Raw genomic sequence first — 17,124 nt, 5'->3', positions numbered from 1 at the left:
CGAAAAAAGATACGTCCATCACTGCCTCTCAAGTCCTTCACTGTAACGTTCCTCATCTACGAATCTTTCATCCTCGCTCAAATTAATGGGGTAATCGTCACTTTCTCGGTCCAAATCTCTCTCGCTCCATTGTAAACAATGGGGAATTGTGAGGAATATTAGCTCCTGTGGCGTCACGCTACTTCCGGTACAGGCAAGGCTTTTTTTTATCAGCGAGCAAAAGTTGCGAACTTTATCGTCGATTTTCTCTACTAAATCCTTTCAGCAAAAATATGGCAATATCGCGAAATGATCAAGTATGACACATAGAATGGATCTGCTATTCCCGTTTAAATTTAAAAAAATCATTTCAGTAGGCCTTTAAGCAGTGTTGCTTTCTGAGGGACTTCTGAGACACAATGGCAGAATTTCCTGCATTGTATAGAGTGTAGGCAGTGCTAGTATTCGAGCTATGACCGCTGGTGCTGGAACACAGTGATTCCCAACCACAGTGCCGCGACAGGAAAATGAATATTCACTACACATGTTTACCATATAACCAATAATGGGCCATTCCACCGAATCCCCAGGAAATACAACATCAAAATGCAATAAAATGTATTAAGCAGAGTGCAGAATTAATAAACACCATTTTAAATATTAATTTAAACTACCTTGAACACAGGAAAAAACATAATTTGTTGCCTGTTTGTAATTCCTCAAATTGGACTTTTTACATATTTGTGTTAACAATTATATTTTAGGTTTATTTTCTTAACAAAAATGTTTTCAAAAAAAAATAAAATTCACAATTTATTCATGTCTCTGAATTTTCACTTAGCCCCTTTACCTCAACTGGCACAAAATCTAACAAATACATATCTAAATAATTATTTAAATGTTTTAATGATGAATTCATACATAAATGTGTGTATTTTAAGTAGAATTACATTCAATTATTTAAATGATTATTTCAATATTAATATAACTATTCAATAATTTAATTATTTCATGATTTATGTGAAATAATTAAATTATGATATAATTACTTAATGAAATAATGCAATCAATGAGTGATTAAATAAATATTGAGATAATTACATTCTAAAAGAAAATATACATGTACTTTTACATGAAATAATTTCTAATATATTTATGCCTTTAATTCCAATTATAACTAAGTAATGACATGTTTAAAAAATATTTAAAATTAAATTTAATTGTGTCCAATTTGTCCCTCGTGTGTCAGGGTAACAGGACTGAGTGAAAACACAGGGAAACAGAGAAAACTAATTCAAAATTATGTTTTGTTAAGAAAATAAATGTATAATATAATTAGCAACAGAAATATGTAAAAATATAACAATTAAAAAGTCCAGTTTAAGAAAGCACAGTTTGCCAACAAGTGCTATTTTTTCGTATTGTTAAAGGTAGTTTAAATGAAATGTTTTTAAATTGTATTTATTAAATATGCAGTCAGATCAATGTGCATGACACTTTGCCTAATTAAATAGTTCATTTGTATGTATTTATTTACAGTAACTTTGTCCACACTATTAAAAAATAGTAACATTTGATTAAAACACCAATGAAATGTGGGTGGTTGATGAGCCCTATGTGGACTTGTTGGTCGTTGTATCTCGCTGGGGCCATTCGGCAATGCAGCTGCCTGTGGTTTTATGCCGATATCTGTCCGTGGTTTTTGTTTTACTTATCTAAAAATGTATCCGATTCTGTTTTTATTTACCTATTGGTGTCTAAAACTTAATGAACAAATGTTTAGAAAAAATGAGTACGATTCCACAAGTCACGTCGTCCACAGGAAGTTGCACCCTTCAAAATCTTTGCAGGTCATAGGCCAAAAGTATAAGTTCACTCATTTATTTTTCCAAATATCCAATTATAGTTTAACTATGGCTAGGGTGTGTTAAAAACTTAGTACAGTCCTGTTACCTATTTTTTTCGTACATAATTATAATGTATAACAATTTTATATGTGTGTGTATATATATATATATATATATATATATATATATATATATATATATATATATATATATATATATATATATATATATATAAAAAATCTGTTTTGTTGAATCACAGCAATGTGCTTGGTGTCAACACACTACCAGCATAAATGGCTAGATTTATTGTATACTGTTCTATGCTAAAACTCACTGCTGTTACTCCAATGAGTGTCTTAGCAATATTGTACAAGAACTAAAGAAATGCCTAAGATGGACCAATACACATTTTGAGTACTTGAAACAGATGTTGGCATTGATTTGGTGGAATGGCCCTTATATGCTTTTGAACTAGATGGCAGTAGGTACATAAATAACCAGCGGATATTAAAACTGTGTGTAACATTTGTGTTTGGCCGTGAAGTTGTGAGGTTTTTCTCATGAAACCTGTGCCTGGGTTGAATAAAGGTTGGGAAAGTAACACATCCAGTGTGCAAATGTGCACACACCGCTTGGGACGTGCCTTTCTGTCCCTGCAACATTTGTCCGACACAAGACATCGTCAGCGAGGAGCAGAAAATAATATCTTAGTAATTATAACTGCTGTAATAACAAAACACAGGAGGGCGCTGTAGAGGATTTGTATGCATTTCCTGCACAGCCAAAACTCGAACACGGCCTGCCCACCTCACTTAGTTTACAGTCGATATTTGCATTTTCATTGCTAGATAGGACACAAGACTGGAAAAGGGTGTAACATCTTGAACGGGGTTGCAGTTGACGGGGCTTTATAACAAAGCGCGTTAGTAGTGCATAAGTTGTGATGACTGAGCGAGTTCGGATGTTGATGTTTATGGAGGCAAAATCCTTGCGCGTAAAAACCCCACACTGCATGAGTGTGACATCTCTCCGAGCTTGCAATGTGTCTTTTTACAAAACAAAACGATTTAAATATAAATAACACAATCAAATAATAAAATACAGATTAGTAAAAAGCCTGATTAAAAAGGTGTGTCTTTAGCCTTTTTTTTAAAAACTCTCTGTGCAGTTCTGAGGCTCTCTGGCAAGCTGTTCCACAGGTGCGGGGCCATAGTGGCTAAATGACGCCTCACCGTAGGTCTTTGTTCTGGTATTCGGTAAAGCTAAAAGGCCAGTGCCAGAGGACCTCAGGATCCGCGAGGGTTGATACGGTTCAAGCAGGTCAGATAGATAGGAAGGCGCAAGGCCATTAAGACATTTAAAACTAATAGTACTTTAAAATCGACCCTGAAGCGGACGGGGAGGCAATGCAGCGACTTTAAAACTGGTGTAATGCGCTTCCGCCCTCTGGTCTGGAGTTTTGTAATGATTGTAAACTTTTGATATTATTTTTGGGAAGGCCAGAGAGCAGGGCATTACAATAGTCTAGACGACAGGAAATAAAAGCATGCATTAGCACCCCTGTGTTGGTCTGAGAGAGAAATTGGCGAACTCTGGCGTTCTCCAGATGATAAAAACCTATTTTTGTAAAATGTTTAATATGTGGGATAAAAGTCAGCTCGGAGTCAAAAATCACGCCCAAATTTTGGTTGGTTTAAAATCTTGTAATTTTGGCAAAAGTTTCTCCCTCTGGTCTTCAGGACCTATAACTAAAACCTGTGTTTTGTCCTGGTTGAGCTGTAGGAAAGTCACTGGCATCCATGACTTGATGTCTACAATACAGTTACAAAGTGTATCTATTGGTCCTGTGTCTTCAGGCGACACGGCGATGTACAGCTGTGTATCATCAGCATAACTGTGGAAACTGATGCCGTTTCCCCTAATGACATCCCCAAAGACAGCATATAAAGATGAAAAAGAATGGCACCTAAAACTGAGTCTTGAGGAACCCCAAATCTTATCTCATGGGTTCCCGAGGAACATGCATCCACTCTTACATAAAACATCTGTCTGTGAGATAAGAGCAGAACCAGTTAAAAACAGTATCAGAGAGGCGGCCCACCAGGTGTCTTTAATAAAATGGTCTACTGTGTCAAAAGCAGTGCTTAGATCCAGCAGAACCAACACTGTTAGTTTTGTATTATCTAAATTCCACCTGATGTTATTCAAAATCTTTAAAAGTGCTGTCTCGGTACTGTGGTTCATTCTGAAACCAGACTGGTGTATTCCTAAAATGTTATTTATATTTAAAAAGTCATTGACTTGGTTAAAAAACAGTTTTTCTAAAGGTGTACTTAAAAACTGTAAGTTGGATACAGGTCGGTAGTTATTAAAAACGTTTGGGTCCAAACTGCTCTTCTTCAGAAGGGGCCTTACCACCGCCGCTTTAAAAGAGGCAGGGAAGACCCCTGTCTGAAGAGAGAAGTTCATAATAGTTCAAAGCTGTTCCTCAAACATACAGTGTATATATATATATATATAACATACATATTTCATAAAATACAACAAAATAACTAAGCATGGAAACAATGACGTACTCCAAGTCATATATTTTCATCATCATGATTTTTAAATATATTTTGACTACAGTAGGAGATTTTATTTCATTGTCAAGATTGTTCCATAAACTAACACATTTGATTGAAATACTTAATTCCATTATCACCGCTCTAAATGTAGATGAATTAAAGACCTCAGTTCCTTTCAGATTATAATTACTTTCTCTTTTTACAAATCTATTTTGAATGTTGTTTGGTAGAATTGAAACAAGGTCAGCAAAGACTGTATTTTCTGAGAAGGCTGAGGAAAATAGATCTGGCTGATAACCTGCTCCTGTCTTTCTATTGCTGCTACGTTGAGTCAATACTGACCTACGGTATCTCCGTGTGGTTTTCTAGCAGCACGGTGGCAGAGAGAAATAAATTACAGGGGGTCATAAACGCGGCCCAGAGGATCACTACATGTCCTCTTACATCTCTAGAGGAGCTGTATAAGAGACACTGCAACATGAGAGCAAACAGCATCCTCAGGGACTCATCCCACCCAGGTCACCACTGGCTTGAATTCTTGCCCTCAGGGGGGCGCTATAAGACCATCATAGCAAGGACAAATAGATTGAAAAACAGTTTCTATCCTAGAGCTGTTATTGCCCTAAACTCTGCACGCACCTGAACACTCACCACTTTATTAACTGATAGAGATCTGCTGTGCAATGTTTTTAACATTTTATTATGTTTTTAAATTTAATTTTTTGTAATTATTGTTTGTTGTCTTAAAGGCCTACTGAAACCCACTACAACCGACCACGCAGTCTGATAGTTTATATATCAATGATGAAATCTTAACATTGCAACACATGCCAATACGGCCGGGTTAACTTATAAAGTGCAATTTTAAATTTCCCGGGAAACTTACGGTTGAAAACGTTTAGGTATGATGACGTTTGCGCGTGACGTCAATGGTTGAAGCGGAAGTATTCGGACACATTGTATCCAATACAAACAGCTGTGTTTTCATCGCAAAATTCCACAGCAATCTGGACATCTGTGTTGGTAAATCTTTTGCAATTTGTTTAATGAACAATGGAGACTGCAAAGAAGAAAGCTGTAGGTGGGATCGGTGTATTAGCGGACGGCTGCAGCAACACAACCAGGAGGACTTTGAGATGGATAGCAGACGCGCTATCCGGCGCTAGCCTCCGACCGCATTGATGATCGGGTGAAGTCCTTCGTCGCGCCGTCGATCGCTGGAACGCAGGTGAGCACGGGTGTTGTGGACCCCGACTTAAACAAGTTGAAAAACTTATTCGGGTGTTACCATTTAGTGGTCAATTGTACGGAATATGTACTTCACTGTGCAACCTACTAATAAAAGTCTCAATCAATCAATCAAAAGCAGATGAGGGCTAGCGTAGGTGGATAACTAATGTTTTTAGCATAGCTCTGTCGAGGTCCCGTAGCTAAGTTAGCTTCAATGGCGTCATTAGCAACAGCATTGCTAGGCTTCGTCCGGCGGTACAGCATTAACCGTGTAGTTACAGGTCCAGAGTTTGGTAGTATTGTTGATCTTCTGTCTATCCTTCCAGTCAGGGGCTTATTTCTTTTGTTTCTATCTGCATTTAAGCATGATGCTATCACGTTAGCTCTGTAGCTAAAGTGCTTCACCGATGTATTGTCGTGGAGATAAAAGTCACTGTGAATGTAAATTTCGCATTCTCGACTCTCATTTTCAAGAGGATATAGTATCCGAGGTGGTTTAAAATAAAAATCAGTGATCAACAATAGAAAAAGGAGAAAGTGTGGAATCCAATGAGCCCTTGTACCTAAGTTACGGTCAGAGCGAAAAAAGATACATCCTGCACTGCACTCTAGTCCTTCACTCTCACGTTCCTCATCCACAAATCTTTCATCCTCGCTCAAATTAATGGGGTAATCGTCGCTTTCTCGGTCCGAATCGCTCTCGCTGCTGGTGTAAACAATGGGGAAATGTGAGGAGCCCTTCAACCTGCGACGTCACGCTACTTCCGGTACAAGCAAGGCTTTTTTTATCAGCGACCAAAAGTTGCGAACTTTATCGTAGATGTTCTCTACTAAATCCTTTCAGCAAAAATATGGCAATATCGCGAAAATGATCAAGTATGACACATAGAATGGATCTGCTATCCCCGTTTAAATAAGAAAATGTCATTTCAGTTGGCCTTTAAGACTATTTTATGTAGGTTGTTTTAAACTGAGCTGGATTGCTGTCCAATTTCGTTGTTTCCATACAATGACAATAAAGGTATTCTGATTCTGATGTGCTTTGACCATGATTTTTAGGATATTATACTCTACCAATTCATGAAATGTCAATATGTTTAACTGTTTGATTATTGGGTTCGTATGTTCCCTGTATGCATTTCCACTTATGATTCTTACCGCTCTTTTCTGCAGAAGGAAGATTGGATTTAAATATGTTTTACAGGCACTACCACACATTTCAATACAGTATGTTAGATATGGAACAATCAGGGAGTTATACAAAATATACAATGCTTTTTAAATGGGAAATTCCTTCACTTTGTGTAAAATAGCAATAGTTTTAGATACTTTAGCCTTTTATTTTTATTTTTTTACACACAAGGATTTTGGTTTCTGTTTTGATGCCACAAATGTCAGGCTGAGTTTTTGTCGCCAGGAAGCTCATCATTGCTTATCTTCAATTATTTACATGAAAAAGTGGGTAACATTTCCGCATTGAGGTCAAACGCGGAAACAACTTTATTGTTGAACGTCATGAATTTTGAGTGTGCTGTTCAATGTTTCACTACTTTTTGCACAACTTGCTGTCTCTCTAACAAACAACGGAAGAGCAACATTCCCAACAGCTGGGTGATGCACTTTCTGTAGAACTGCGACACTCTAAGCTCAGTGGCCACTTCCGAGGCACTGTTGATCAATTGTTAGGCGTCGTCTTTCAAATGTGAACCGCGTGATGATAATGACTGTTTGAATAATAAATACAAATAAATTCTAATTAAACCTGAATCACACAGCTGTAGCAATTTTCACCGTTTAGCTCCTTGTTAGAAAACAAGTTGATACGCACTAACGACCCCAAATTCCCTCTGATGAATCATGAACCCATTAAGAGATGACTCACTGGAGTGACTTAACGACGAAAGACATGAAACTTTCACTGACTCATAACATTTGCATTAGCTAGCGAGCATTCATTATTAAAGCTGCCGTCAAACACATGAGCATGTTTTGTTAATAGCTTAATGGTACCGAGTGAGAAAGCGCCACATGAAACAAAAAAATTAAAAGACAGTGACTCATTTACACTTTCCCACTGAAATCAGTCTGTAAAAATATAATCTATAATATTCAATAAATAAAATACTGCACAACACAAGAAATACATGAGAGCTTATTTGTATAAAGGATGAGGCGTGCAGTGCGCTTGTTGAGTTCCTAAGAGGATGACTTCTTCTTAGCAAAAAGCAAACCAACAAAAAGTTGGGACAGACTTTTTGATTTTTGGAAATAAGACAAATATGTCTTTCTGGTCCACTTCTTCATATCAGATGGGAGCTAGAAAACGGCCCCCTGGACCGAATAGGGATCAATTCAGTGATTTTGGTTTGGTACTCTGCTAGTTTACACTTGAGTGACAGCCAGTGACCGCTGAAAAGGGCCTGAAAAGAAACTAAAGGTGTGGTCATTTTCCTGAAAGGGATGACCATGCGCGTCAAAAGATGGAACCTGTTGTCGGCACTCAACAATGACGCTTTGGAATGTGCCGGGAGTGGAAATGGTTGACAAGTCACGTCAACCTGAGTGGACACACTCAATTTAACCTCATGTGTCCACTCTGCAACCCCAGAAAACATGCGATACATCCGTCAGCAAAACTGATAGTTCCAGTGGAATGGCGGCTTTGACAGGACAGTCCACAAAAGGACCAGCTCGTGGGCGCTAATCTATTCATGCATTGAACAACGGGCCCCCTAAACTTGACTTCAAATTCTGGGAAAATGTAATCTAACTACGAATAGAACCAATAACCTGTGGACCAAAAAGGGAATAATTGAGATAGAAATGTGTTATTACCCATTCAAGGTAATTCCTTCTTAAATGCTTCAATATGGAAACGACTTATGTTTCCAAATATAAGACAAATGTTCGAGGTGACCCTACTAGGAGATTATTTTGGAGCACCATGCCAGGCAGTAGTTGAAACTTGGTCAATGCCCCTATGTCCTCTGAGGCAAATGAAACTTCAAAAAGTATTGGTAATTTATGCTAAACAGTCATGCGACTTCTCAATGAACGTAGTTTCCATAAAAGGTATGTGATTTTCGGTTTTTGGGTGAAATTACAGGATGAAACTAAAATGCTCTTTGCATGTGAAATTAAAGGGGAACCACATTTTTTTAAATTTTGTGTATCAATAACAATCCTAATATAACACAGAACCATATGTTTTCCTTTTTATTGCACTCTAAATCGTAAATAATAAATTAGCAAAATTCAGCTAACAATAGAAACAAGGGGAGCCGCTCTATTCCGCCTATACACCTCCATCAACCGTTTATACACATACTGTTAGCAATGTAGTAACAGGCACAATCATAATAAATAATATTAATAATAAGGTAATATGTACGTATTTTGCTCATTAATTTCACAATGTTCGCTTTACCCTTCAACAACGACAAACTTACTACTCACAGCAGACTTCGTGAGAGACAACAAAGACTACTTTGAGACAAATAATTATATTTTTTAGCTTCATAAAAAAGGGGATGAGCAACGTGTGCTAAAAACATGCAAATTTGGTAAAACACTATAAGCATCATGTAGCACTATTAGATATAAAAAATAGGGCTGTGAATATTTGGGCACCACACAAAAGCCTCTCAGCAGCCATCCTCTAGTCAACAAAGCTCGATTGGCTAATCGCAAAGCCACTACTAGACATGAACAAAAGCCCACATGAACATCTCTCAGAACACTGACTAATGCCCAGGCCCAACTTGACGAAGCCTACGCCAAGGCGGTAGCAGCATGTGTAGAGAAGAAAATTTATCGAATCGGATAACTCAGCTTTTCAAACCAAGATGCAGCAGCCTGACCTATCATTAATGATCTTGCTGGCCAAAAAAAGTTAACCATCGATTCTGATCAAAGGAGTATCCCCTGAAAAACGGAAAGAAAACGGGTTATCCCACTCTAAAAATCTGTTTGGGGGGCAACCAGCTAACACCCAAGAGAACAGACCCTTACCTCTTATCCAGATTGCCGAGCCGCTTGACATTAGCATGTCTCCATTCACCATAGCTGCGCGAGGAAGTAGAGTCTCTGAGAGCCAATGAGTCTCATTTGGATAGATCTGACCTACTGCTCAGGTTCTGTAACCACACCTTTTCTGTTTTATCGCCACCGTCTGCCTGGACAAAGTCTGGTATTGTGCCAATTCCCAAAAAAGGTGACCTGGCATTGGCCTCCAATTACAGAGGCATCGCTCTAACACCGATCGCAGCCAAAATCTACAACAAGCTCCTGCTGAATCGGCTTGTGCCAGCAGTTGATCAACAACCAGAATGGCTTTAGAAGGGGCCCATCTACCATCTCACAAATTTTCACCCTACGTCGCATTATTGAAGAAATAAAAAAGGCTCGACAAGCACTTCACAATCAGTTTTGTGGACTTTCGGAAAGCATTTGACGCAATCAATCGAGAAGCCATGTTCAACATCCTCCCCTCTACAGCATCCCACAACCTATCATTGACGCCATTAAAACACCCTATGCCAACACGCAGGCTACAGTTATTACAGCTGATGATGAAACTGCATTTTTCCAAATCGAGGCAGGAATCAAGGGGACACACTAGCTCCATTCTTGTTTATCATTATATTTGACTATGTTCTGCGCCTCTCTCTGGACACAATCGACCACAAAGGCCTACAGCTCCACCCGAGACACAGCAGAATGCAAACGTCCACACACGTTAGTGACCTTGATTTTGCGGATGACATTGCTCTGATCTCCGATCTTGTCCCAAATTCTGAATCCCTTCTCCACTCATTGGAAAATGCTGCTTGCCTAATAGTACTCCATTGCAATGAAAGCAAGACTGAAGTAATCTCATCAGTTCCAAATTGCTGTCTTTTGTCATCTTCTTGGAACAGTATAAACCAAGTAACCGACTTCAAGTATCTTGGATCTTACATAATCGATGCCGCAAAATATATGAAGTCCCGCAAAGCCTCAGCATGGACAGCCTGCAGTTAGCTGTGGCACTCGACCATAGGTCTTGAAACAAAAATGTACATCTTTCAAACTGTGATAGAGCCTATTCTCCTCTATGGAGCAGAAATGTGGACTCTCTTCACACAACAACAGAAATGCCTGGGCGGAGCCTACACCAACTTGCTCAGACACGCCCAAAACATCTAATGGTCCGAGCATGCTACCTCAGAGTGTATATACGGAGATATTATGCCACTATCTCAGAAGGTCTCTAAGCAGAGGCTCTCGTTTGCTGGGCACTGCTATCCACTGGGGAAATCATTCAGCCACTATTGCTATGGAAAACAGGCAGCTCAGTCCACTACAGAGGCCTCACCTTCCCAGATGTATTATCAAGGGATGCGGGGCTCGAGAAACAGGACCTCCCCGTTGCCATGGCGAACAGCAAAGTGTAGCGGCGTGTAATCGAGTGCGCCCCGAACCCCCAGAGTCACCCGATGATGAGTACTGTTTGCATAACCTGATGTTCTGTAACAAAGAACTGACCATTCACAATTCATTAAGTTCATATGCTAAGTGCATTTTAGCTTCATCCTGAAACTTCGCCTGAGACACAAATATAATAATAATTATTATATCCCTTTTTGTGGGGAAACTATGTATGAGACAAGCTTTTGGATAACACTCTGATTACCATTAAGGTACCTTGTAATTTTTGGCATTGAGCAGCAACAACACAAAAGATTACTTCCATCTCTTAATTTACAAATATAAATAGTGTGAAGCTCCTAAAAAGTATAAATGCTATTTACTGACTGAGTCTTGAAAAGGAGTGAAAGTGACCCAGTTATGGCTGCTCCACCTGCACCCTGCACATCATTAAATCTGCATAACCCGAACATGTCACGGATTGCGTAAAAGCAATAAGAACAGAGCAATACCTTAATTAACTGTAGTAAGGAACCAGAAAATGAGCTTGAGATTGATGAGGAATTTCATCAGCAGGTCAACAAGAAGGTGAATGTTGTTCTACAAGGCAAGGGGAGCATGTGATGTGGTCACAGGACAGCACTGGAAGCAGCTCACTAGCTTGGACGTGTCCCAATGGAACATAGAAAAGTAAAAGTAGAAAATAGATTTTGTTCTCTCTGCACAGTGCCTTTTCCACGTATTCGTAAAAAAAAAAAATCCTTTTGTTTTCTCGCTGTTTGTGCCCTGTTGATACCAGTAAGGCAGAGCCACTGATAAAGTCTCCAACAATGTGCTCAGCTGACCAGTAGGACCGTTGTGAACGACACTGGTACTGTCAGGTCTGTCGACTGAGAAAAGACTCCACACAGGAGTTTAATGATTTGGGCAAGTCAGTTTTCCTGCAGCCAAATAATGTATTTTCTGGCGAGATTGCAGTCAGTCCAGTGAAATAATGTCAGGTATTCCTCCGTAAATAGCTGCCACAGCTGCCTCCGCGCTACCCCGACCGGCCAACATGTGTGAGTGTGGCGTGTGCGAAGACAAGGAGTGTGTGTCATGGAGGCCGCTGGATGACACTAAGTTGCTGCTACTGCCTGAGTTAATAGCCCCGTTTGTTGGCACAGTCAGTGAAGATGCCGAAGTGGTTCCCGATTGCTCTAGGAACAGCTGCGACGAGGCTGGAGAGCCTGTGGCGCTGTAGGGCAGGAAGCGGTTGAGGAGCATCTCGTGGTCGTCTGAGGTGGAGGCGGCCGCCGCTGCTGCCATTACCATGTTGTAATGCTGGGAGAAAGGATATGTCGGTTATTTTTGTCATTTGTATTTATTTCACTTGGTTCTTTGCATGTAAAACTTAAATTTTCTATAACACTAGTATCAAAATCAAGGCCCGGGGGCCAGGTCTGGTCCGCCACATCATTTTATGTGGCCCGCAACAGCCTGTAAATATTAAGTCAATAAAGTCATTGATCTTTTCTTATTAAATATATTCGTTCTTTCCGTTTTAGTAGAAAAATAAATAAATGTACTGTATGCAACTGCATGTATTTTTATTCAATATTATCTAATAATGTAACAAATATTATATTCGCGTTCACTCCATGTATTTCTTAAAATTAAAATAAATACTCAAATATCTGATCGACTTATGTATTGTAATATTGTAATGTAATATTGTATGAACTTAGGTTGGGAAGTAGTTATAATCTGTAATAATAATGAACTATTAGTATTGTGTTTCTTAAGAAATTGAGAAATATTATAATATCATACATTATAATTTTTTTTTTCTGTTAAAATAAAAATAAAACTCAGACTGACTTATGATTTTAAACTGGCTGCTAAGTCGCCAGAATTCTACTGTTAAAATAAACATGGGTACCGTTTTTCCATTTACAGTAATACACCGCATAAACAACAACACCCATAGATTTTTACGATAAAAAACTAGCCGCTTAGTCGCCAGAATTTTACCGTACAAAAACAGTACAACCATTTTTCCATTTACAGTATGCTGTAAAAGAACACACATTCTACAATAAAATTCTGGCAACTGAGCTGCCAGTCATTAGATTTTTTTTTACAGACTACATAAAAAATAACGATCAAATGCATAGGGAATTGTGTAATAATATCATGAGGTCACTCCTTATATATTTTTTTATTAATGTATTACTCAATGTAGCAAGCAGCCCTCTAAGGGTAGACATAACTGCGATGTGGCCCTCAGTGAAAATTAGTTTGACACCCTGTAAAATATGTTCATATTTCTGTCTCTCTTGTAATGAATATTTGGATTCGGATGATTTCTTATGAGAATAATTGCTTTAGTTTTTAATACAGCCTGGTCTTCCTATAACCTTTTGGAACAGATTAATAATGAAAACCGAGGTGCCACCATACTTGACTACCAGGATTGTGAGTTTTCTGAGTTTTTAATTAAAAAAACAAATTTCCAGTCAAAAGTGGAAATGATGAGAAGTGTTCAAAGTGTGGCACTGTGATATTTTTGGCCCACAGTTTTCTAATGACCCTCGGCATATTCTAAGAATAAAATAATTATTAATGAGACACACATGGTCTGTGACATAGCGCTTAACTCACTTTCCTCCTTCGCATTGTTGGAAAACAAGTTATGTTCATTTCTAGGTACAAGCTAATGCTAGCGATAAAGTCTCCAACAATGTGCTCAGCTGACCAGTAGGACCGTTGGTTCACTGTGGTATTTGCTGCACCAACTAATGGCGGGGATGCTTGTAACTCCAATTTGTGTGTGCAACTTAAAGCACAACAAACAACACAAACAGCTCTTCTCTCAAACACACTCATAGGTTCGTCACCTAGCATACACAGTTGAATTGTGGACAAATTACCTGGCCGCTCCCGACACAGGCTATGGTGTTCGGATCTGGCAATTATTTGATATCTATTTTTTGCTCAAAATGTTAACAATGTCAGTTTTGAAGTAATCATTGACCTGAAAGACACAAATTAAGTGACCAAAATAATTGTTTTTATGCCTTTATCCACAGTCTATGCCGGGAAATAGGCTCCAGTTCTGTAGATGACCTCAGACTAAGAGGAGGCGGCATATCGAGTCTGCCGATTGAAAGGGAGCATTACAATTACAGTTAGCTTATCTACCGATTACTCAAAAACTAATTCAAATTATGGGAAATGACAGCCAAATTAATTTTCAGGAGCAAAAAATACATAAAGAGAACTTGTTGAATTTAAGTTATCTGAAGGCTATAGGTCCTTTAACCCAGTGGTCCCCAACCACCGGGCCACGGCCCGGTACAGGTCCGCGGACCGATTGGTACCGGGCCGCACAAGAATTTAAAAAATAAATATTTTTTTTATTTTTTTTTATGAAATCAACATAAAAAACACAATATATACATTCTATATCAATATAGATCAATACGGTCTGCAGGGATACAGTCCGTAAGCACACATGATTGTATTTATTTATATAAAAAAAAAAAATATTTTTTTAAATACCCCCCCCCCCACCGGTCCGTGGGACAAATTTTCAAACGTTGACCGGTCCGCAGCTACAAAAACGTTGGGGACCACTGCTTTAACCCATCTGCAGCACAGAATGGTTCAACAACTCTTAAAACGTTCCTGGCAATGTATTTTGGCAAGTTTGTCCCAGTGATGTTAATGTTGTATACACAAATGTGCAGTTGATGCGGTAGTGTAGGAACAAACAAGCCAATATGGAAGACGCTAAACAGCATGTCAGTCCTCTTAATGGGAAATGTAAGTACATAACAAACTTAAGCATCTCCATCTTAAAATAGCACATTAATAACACAAATGAGTAACATGTTGACATATTCCCTTTTTTTTGCCCATACACACAAGCAGAGACACTGAAAAGGTGTTTGCCGAGGTTGGTCGGTACACGCTGATGGAAATGTGGGGGCCTGCTGGCGTTGGCTTGCTGGCTGGCATGTGGGCGGGATGCGTTGGCGTCTTCCCACGTGGGGAGGCGTCGTTCACCGGTCTGGACTTGTGTGTATTATTGCTGTCTGGGCAGCTCAGATGCAGTGTTAGCATTGAGCGTGGGGGTCGTGCAGTTAACCCTAACCCGCCCCGGTGGGTGCAGGCACTGAGGGCGGACTCACGTGCCATCATGTGGGCTGTCCGCCCGTTTTAGATATGTTCGAGAACGTTCTGGAGCGTTTGCGTATTAAAGTGGGGGAGGATAAACATGTACGGATGTAAAGATGGGGATGGTGTGGCTCTTGTGGGAAGGGGACGGTGTTTTGTGTTTCCTCATGGGACAGTGTATTATGTGGCTATTTAATTTGCTTGTTAAAAGAAGTGCAGCTTAGTTGGGGAATTTTGTCGCATGTATAGGTACTTTTTGGGCATATTGAGCGATGCCGCAGTGATGGCAATGATTGTTTTCATCACAGTGACTTTGTTTGGCAGTTTTGTTTTTTGTTGTGGTTGAGTGTATTTGGTAGGGGTGTGGGAAAAAATCGATTCAAATTCGAATCGCGATTCTCACGTTGTGCGATTCAGAATCGATTCTCATTTTTAAAAAATCGATTTTATTTTTATTTTTATTTATTTATTTATTTAAAAAAAAAAAATTAATAATAATAATTTAATTAATCAATCCAACAAAACAATACACAGCAATACCATAACAATGCAATCCAATTCCAAAACCAAACCCGACCCAGCAACACTCAGAACTGCAATAAACAGAGCAATTGAGAGGAGACACAAACACGACACAGAACAATCCAAAAGTAGTGAAACAAAAATTAATATTATCAACAACAGTATCAATATTAGTTACAATTTCAACATAGCAGTGATTAAAAATCCCTCATTGACATTATCATTAGACATTTATTTAAAAATAACAAAAAAACGATAGTGTCACAGTGGCTTACACTTGCATCGCATCTCATAAGCTTGACAACACACTGTGTCCAATATTTTCACAAAGATAAAGTAAGTCATATTTTTGGTTCATTTAATAGTTAAAACTAATTTACATTAATGCAATCAGTTGATAAAACATTGTTCTTTACAATTATAAAAGCTTTTTACAAAAATCTACTACTCTGCTTGCATGTCAGCAGACTGGGGTAGATCCTGCTGAAATCCTATGTATTGAATGAATAGAGAATCGTTTTGAATCGGGAAAAAAATCGTTTTTGAATCGAGAATCGTGTTGAATTGAAAAAAAAAAATCGATTTTTTGAATCGAATCGTGACTCCAAGAATCGATATTCAATCGAATCGTGGGACACCCAAAGATTCACAGCCCTAGTATTTGGGGTCCCCCCGCCAGGCGGCCGGGCTTGTTTTGTTGCATGTGGTTGCGGTTTTTGTTTGGATGTCCGATTCTGCTTGCCTTGGGACGCCTGCGGGGTCTTGAGTTGTAGGGGCTGGCCTCCTAGCCGTATGTCTCGGTTGCCTCCTGCATGGGTTGGGGGTGCTTTGGGGGCTGTAGGTGGGCTCGCCGCTCTTTTTACTTACAGCACACACACCTATAGGACTTTGAGGGATCGGCATGCGCTGAGGCATAACCGGAAGATGAGGATGCCTCCCTTGGGGCTCCAGCTCTCCTGACTCGTCCATCTCTCAATTTAAGTTCGGCTTCTGTTAGGCGGGGTCCGTGTCCGTCTGTTTCAGGTTCGCGCCGTAGAGTTTACCTCGATGGCTTGGTGCGTGGACAGCGCAACATTTTTGTTTTGTGTGGGTGCCGTGGCTCGGGTTTGGCTGTTTGTTTGTGGTGCGGACGCCTGTGGCTGCCGAGTTCATTGCAGGAGGATTGTCGTTACGTGGAGGTTGTCAGGGCTGGCGATTGTCGGGGCTGGCGGACTTATTGGCTTAGTTTTCGGTTGCCAACATGTTGGTTGGCTTGTTGGGTGTCGTCCCGGGCTTACCCTTGTGCTCTGCTGCGCCGTTTTTCGCACCCGATTTTGTGCTGTTGTCTGGATAGGGTACGTGCTTGTCGGGGGGGTGGAGCACAGGCAGATCAGTAGGAGGGGGATGGATCAGTCACGACCAGATCGGTA

The 17,124-nt window shown here is 39.6% G+C and overlaps 1 protein-coding gene across 3 annotated transcripts in view; it reads right to left on the bottom strand.

The window, feature by feature from the left end:
* Nucleotides 1-2,074: 2,074 nt before the first annotated feature.
* Nucleotides 2,075-17,124, bottom strand: part of LOC133638837 (E3 SUMO-protein ligase PIAS1-like) — a 125,410-nt gene continuing 110,360 nt past the window's right edge. For all 3 annotated transcript variants that reach the window (XM_062031823.1, XM_062031839.1, XM_062031830.1), the window contains exon 13: nt 2,075-12,355. In XM_062031823.1, the coding sequence (XP_061887807.1) occupies nt 12,011-12,355 (345 nt within the window). In that variant the 3' untranslated portion in view covers nt 2,075-12,010. The remainder of the gene's footprint in view (nt 12,356-17,124) is intronic.

The sequence above is a fragment of the Entelurus aequoreus genome, linkage group LG02 (genome assembly GCF_033978785.1).
Source record: "Entelurus aequoreus isolate RoL-2023_Sb linkage group LG02, RoL_Eaeq_v1.1, whole genome shotgun sequence".
In the NCBI taxonomy this organism is placed as follows: Eukaryota; Metazoa; Chordata; class Actinopteri; order Syngnathiformes; family Syngnathidae; genus Entelurus; species Entelurus aequoreus.
The sequence above is the reverse complement of the archived record's forward strand: the minus strand, read 5'-3'. Positions and strand labels throughout refer to the sequence as shown.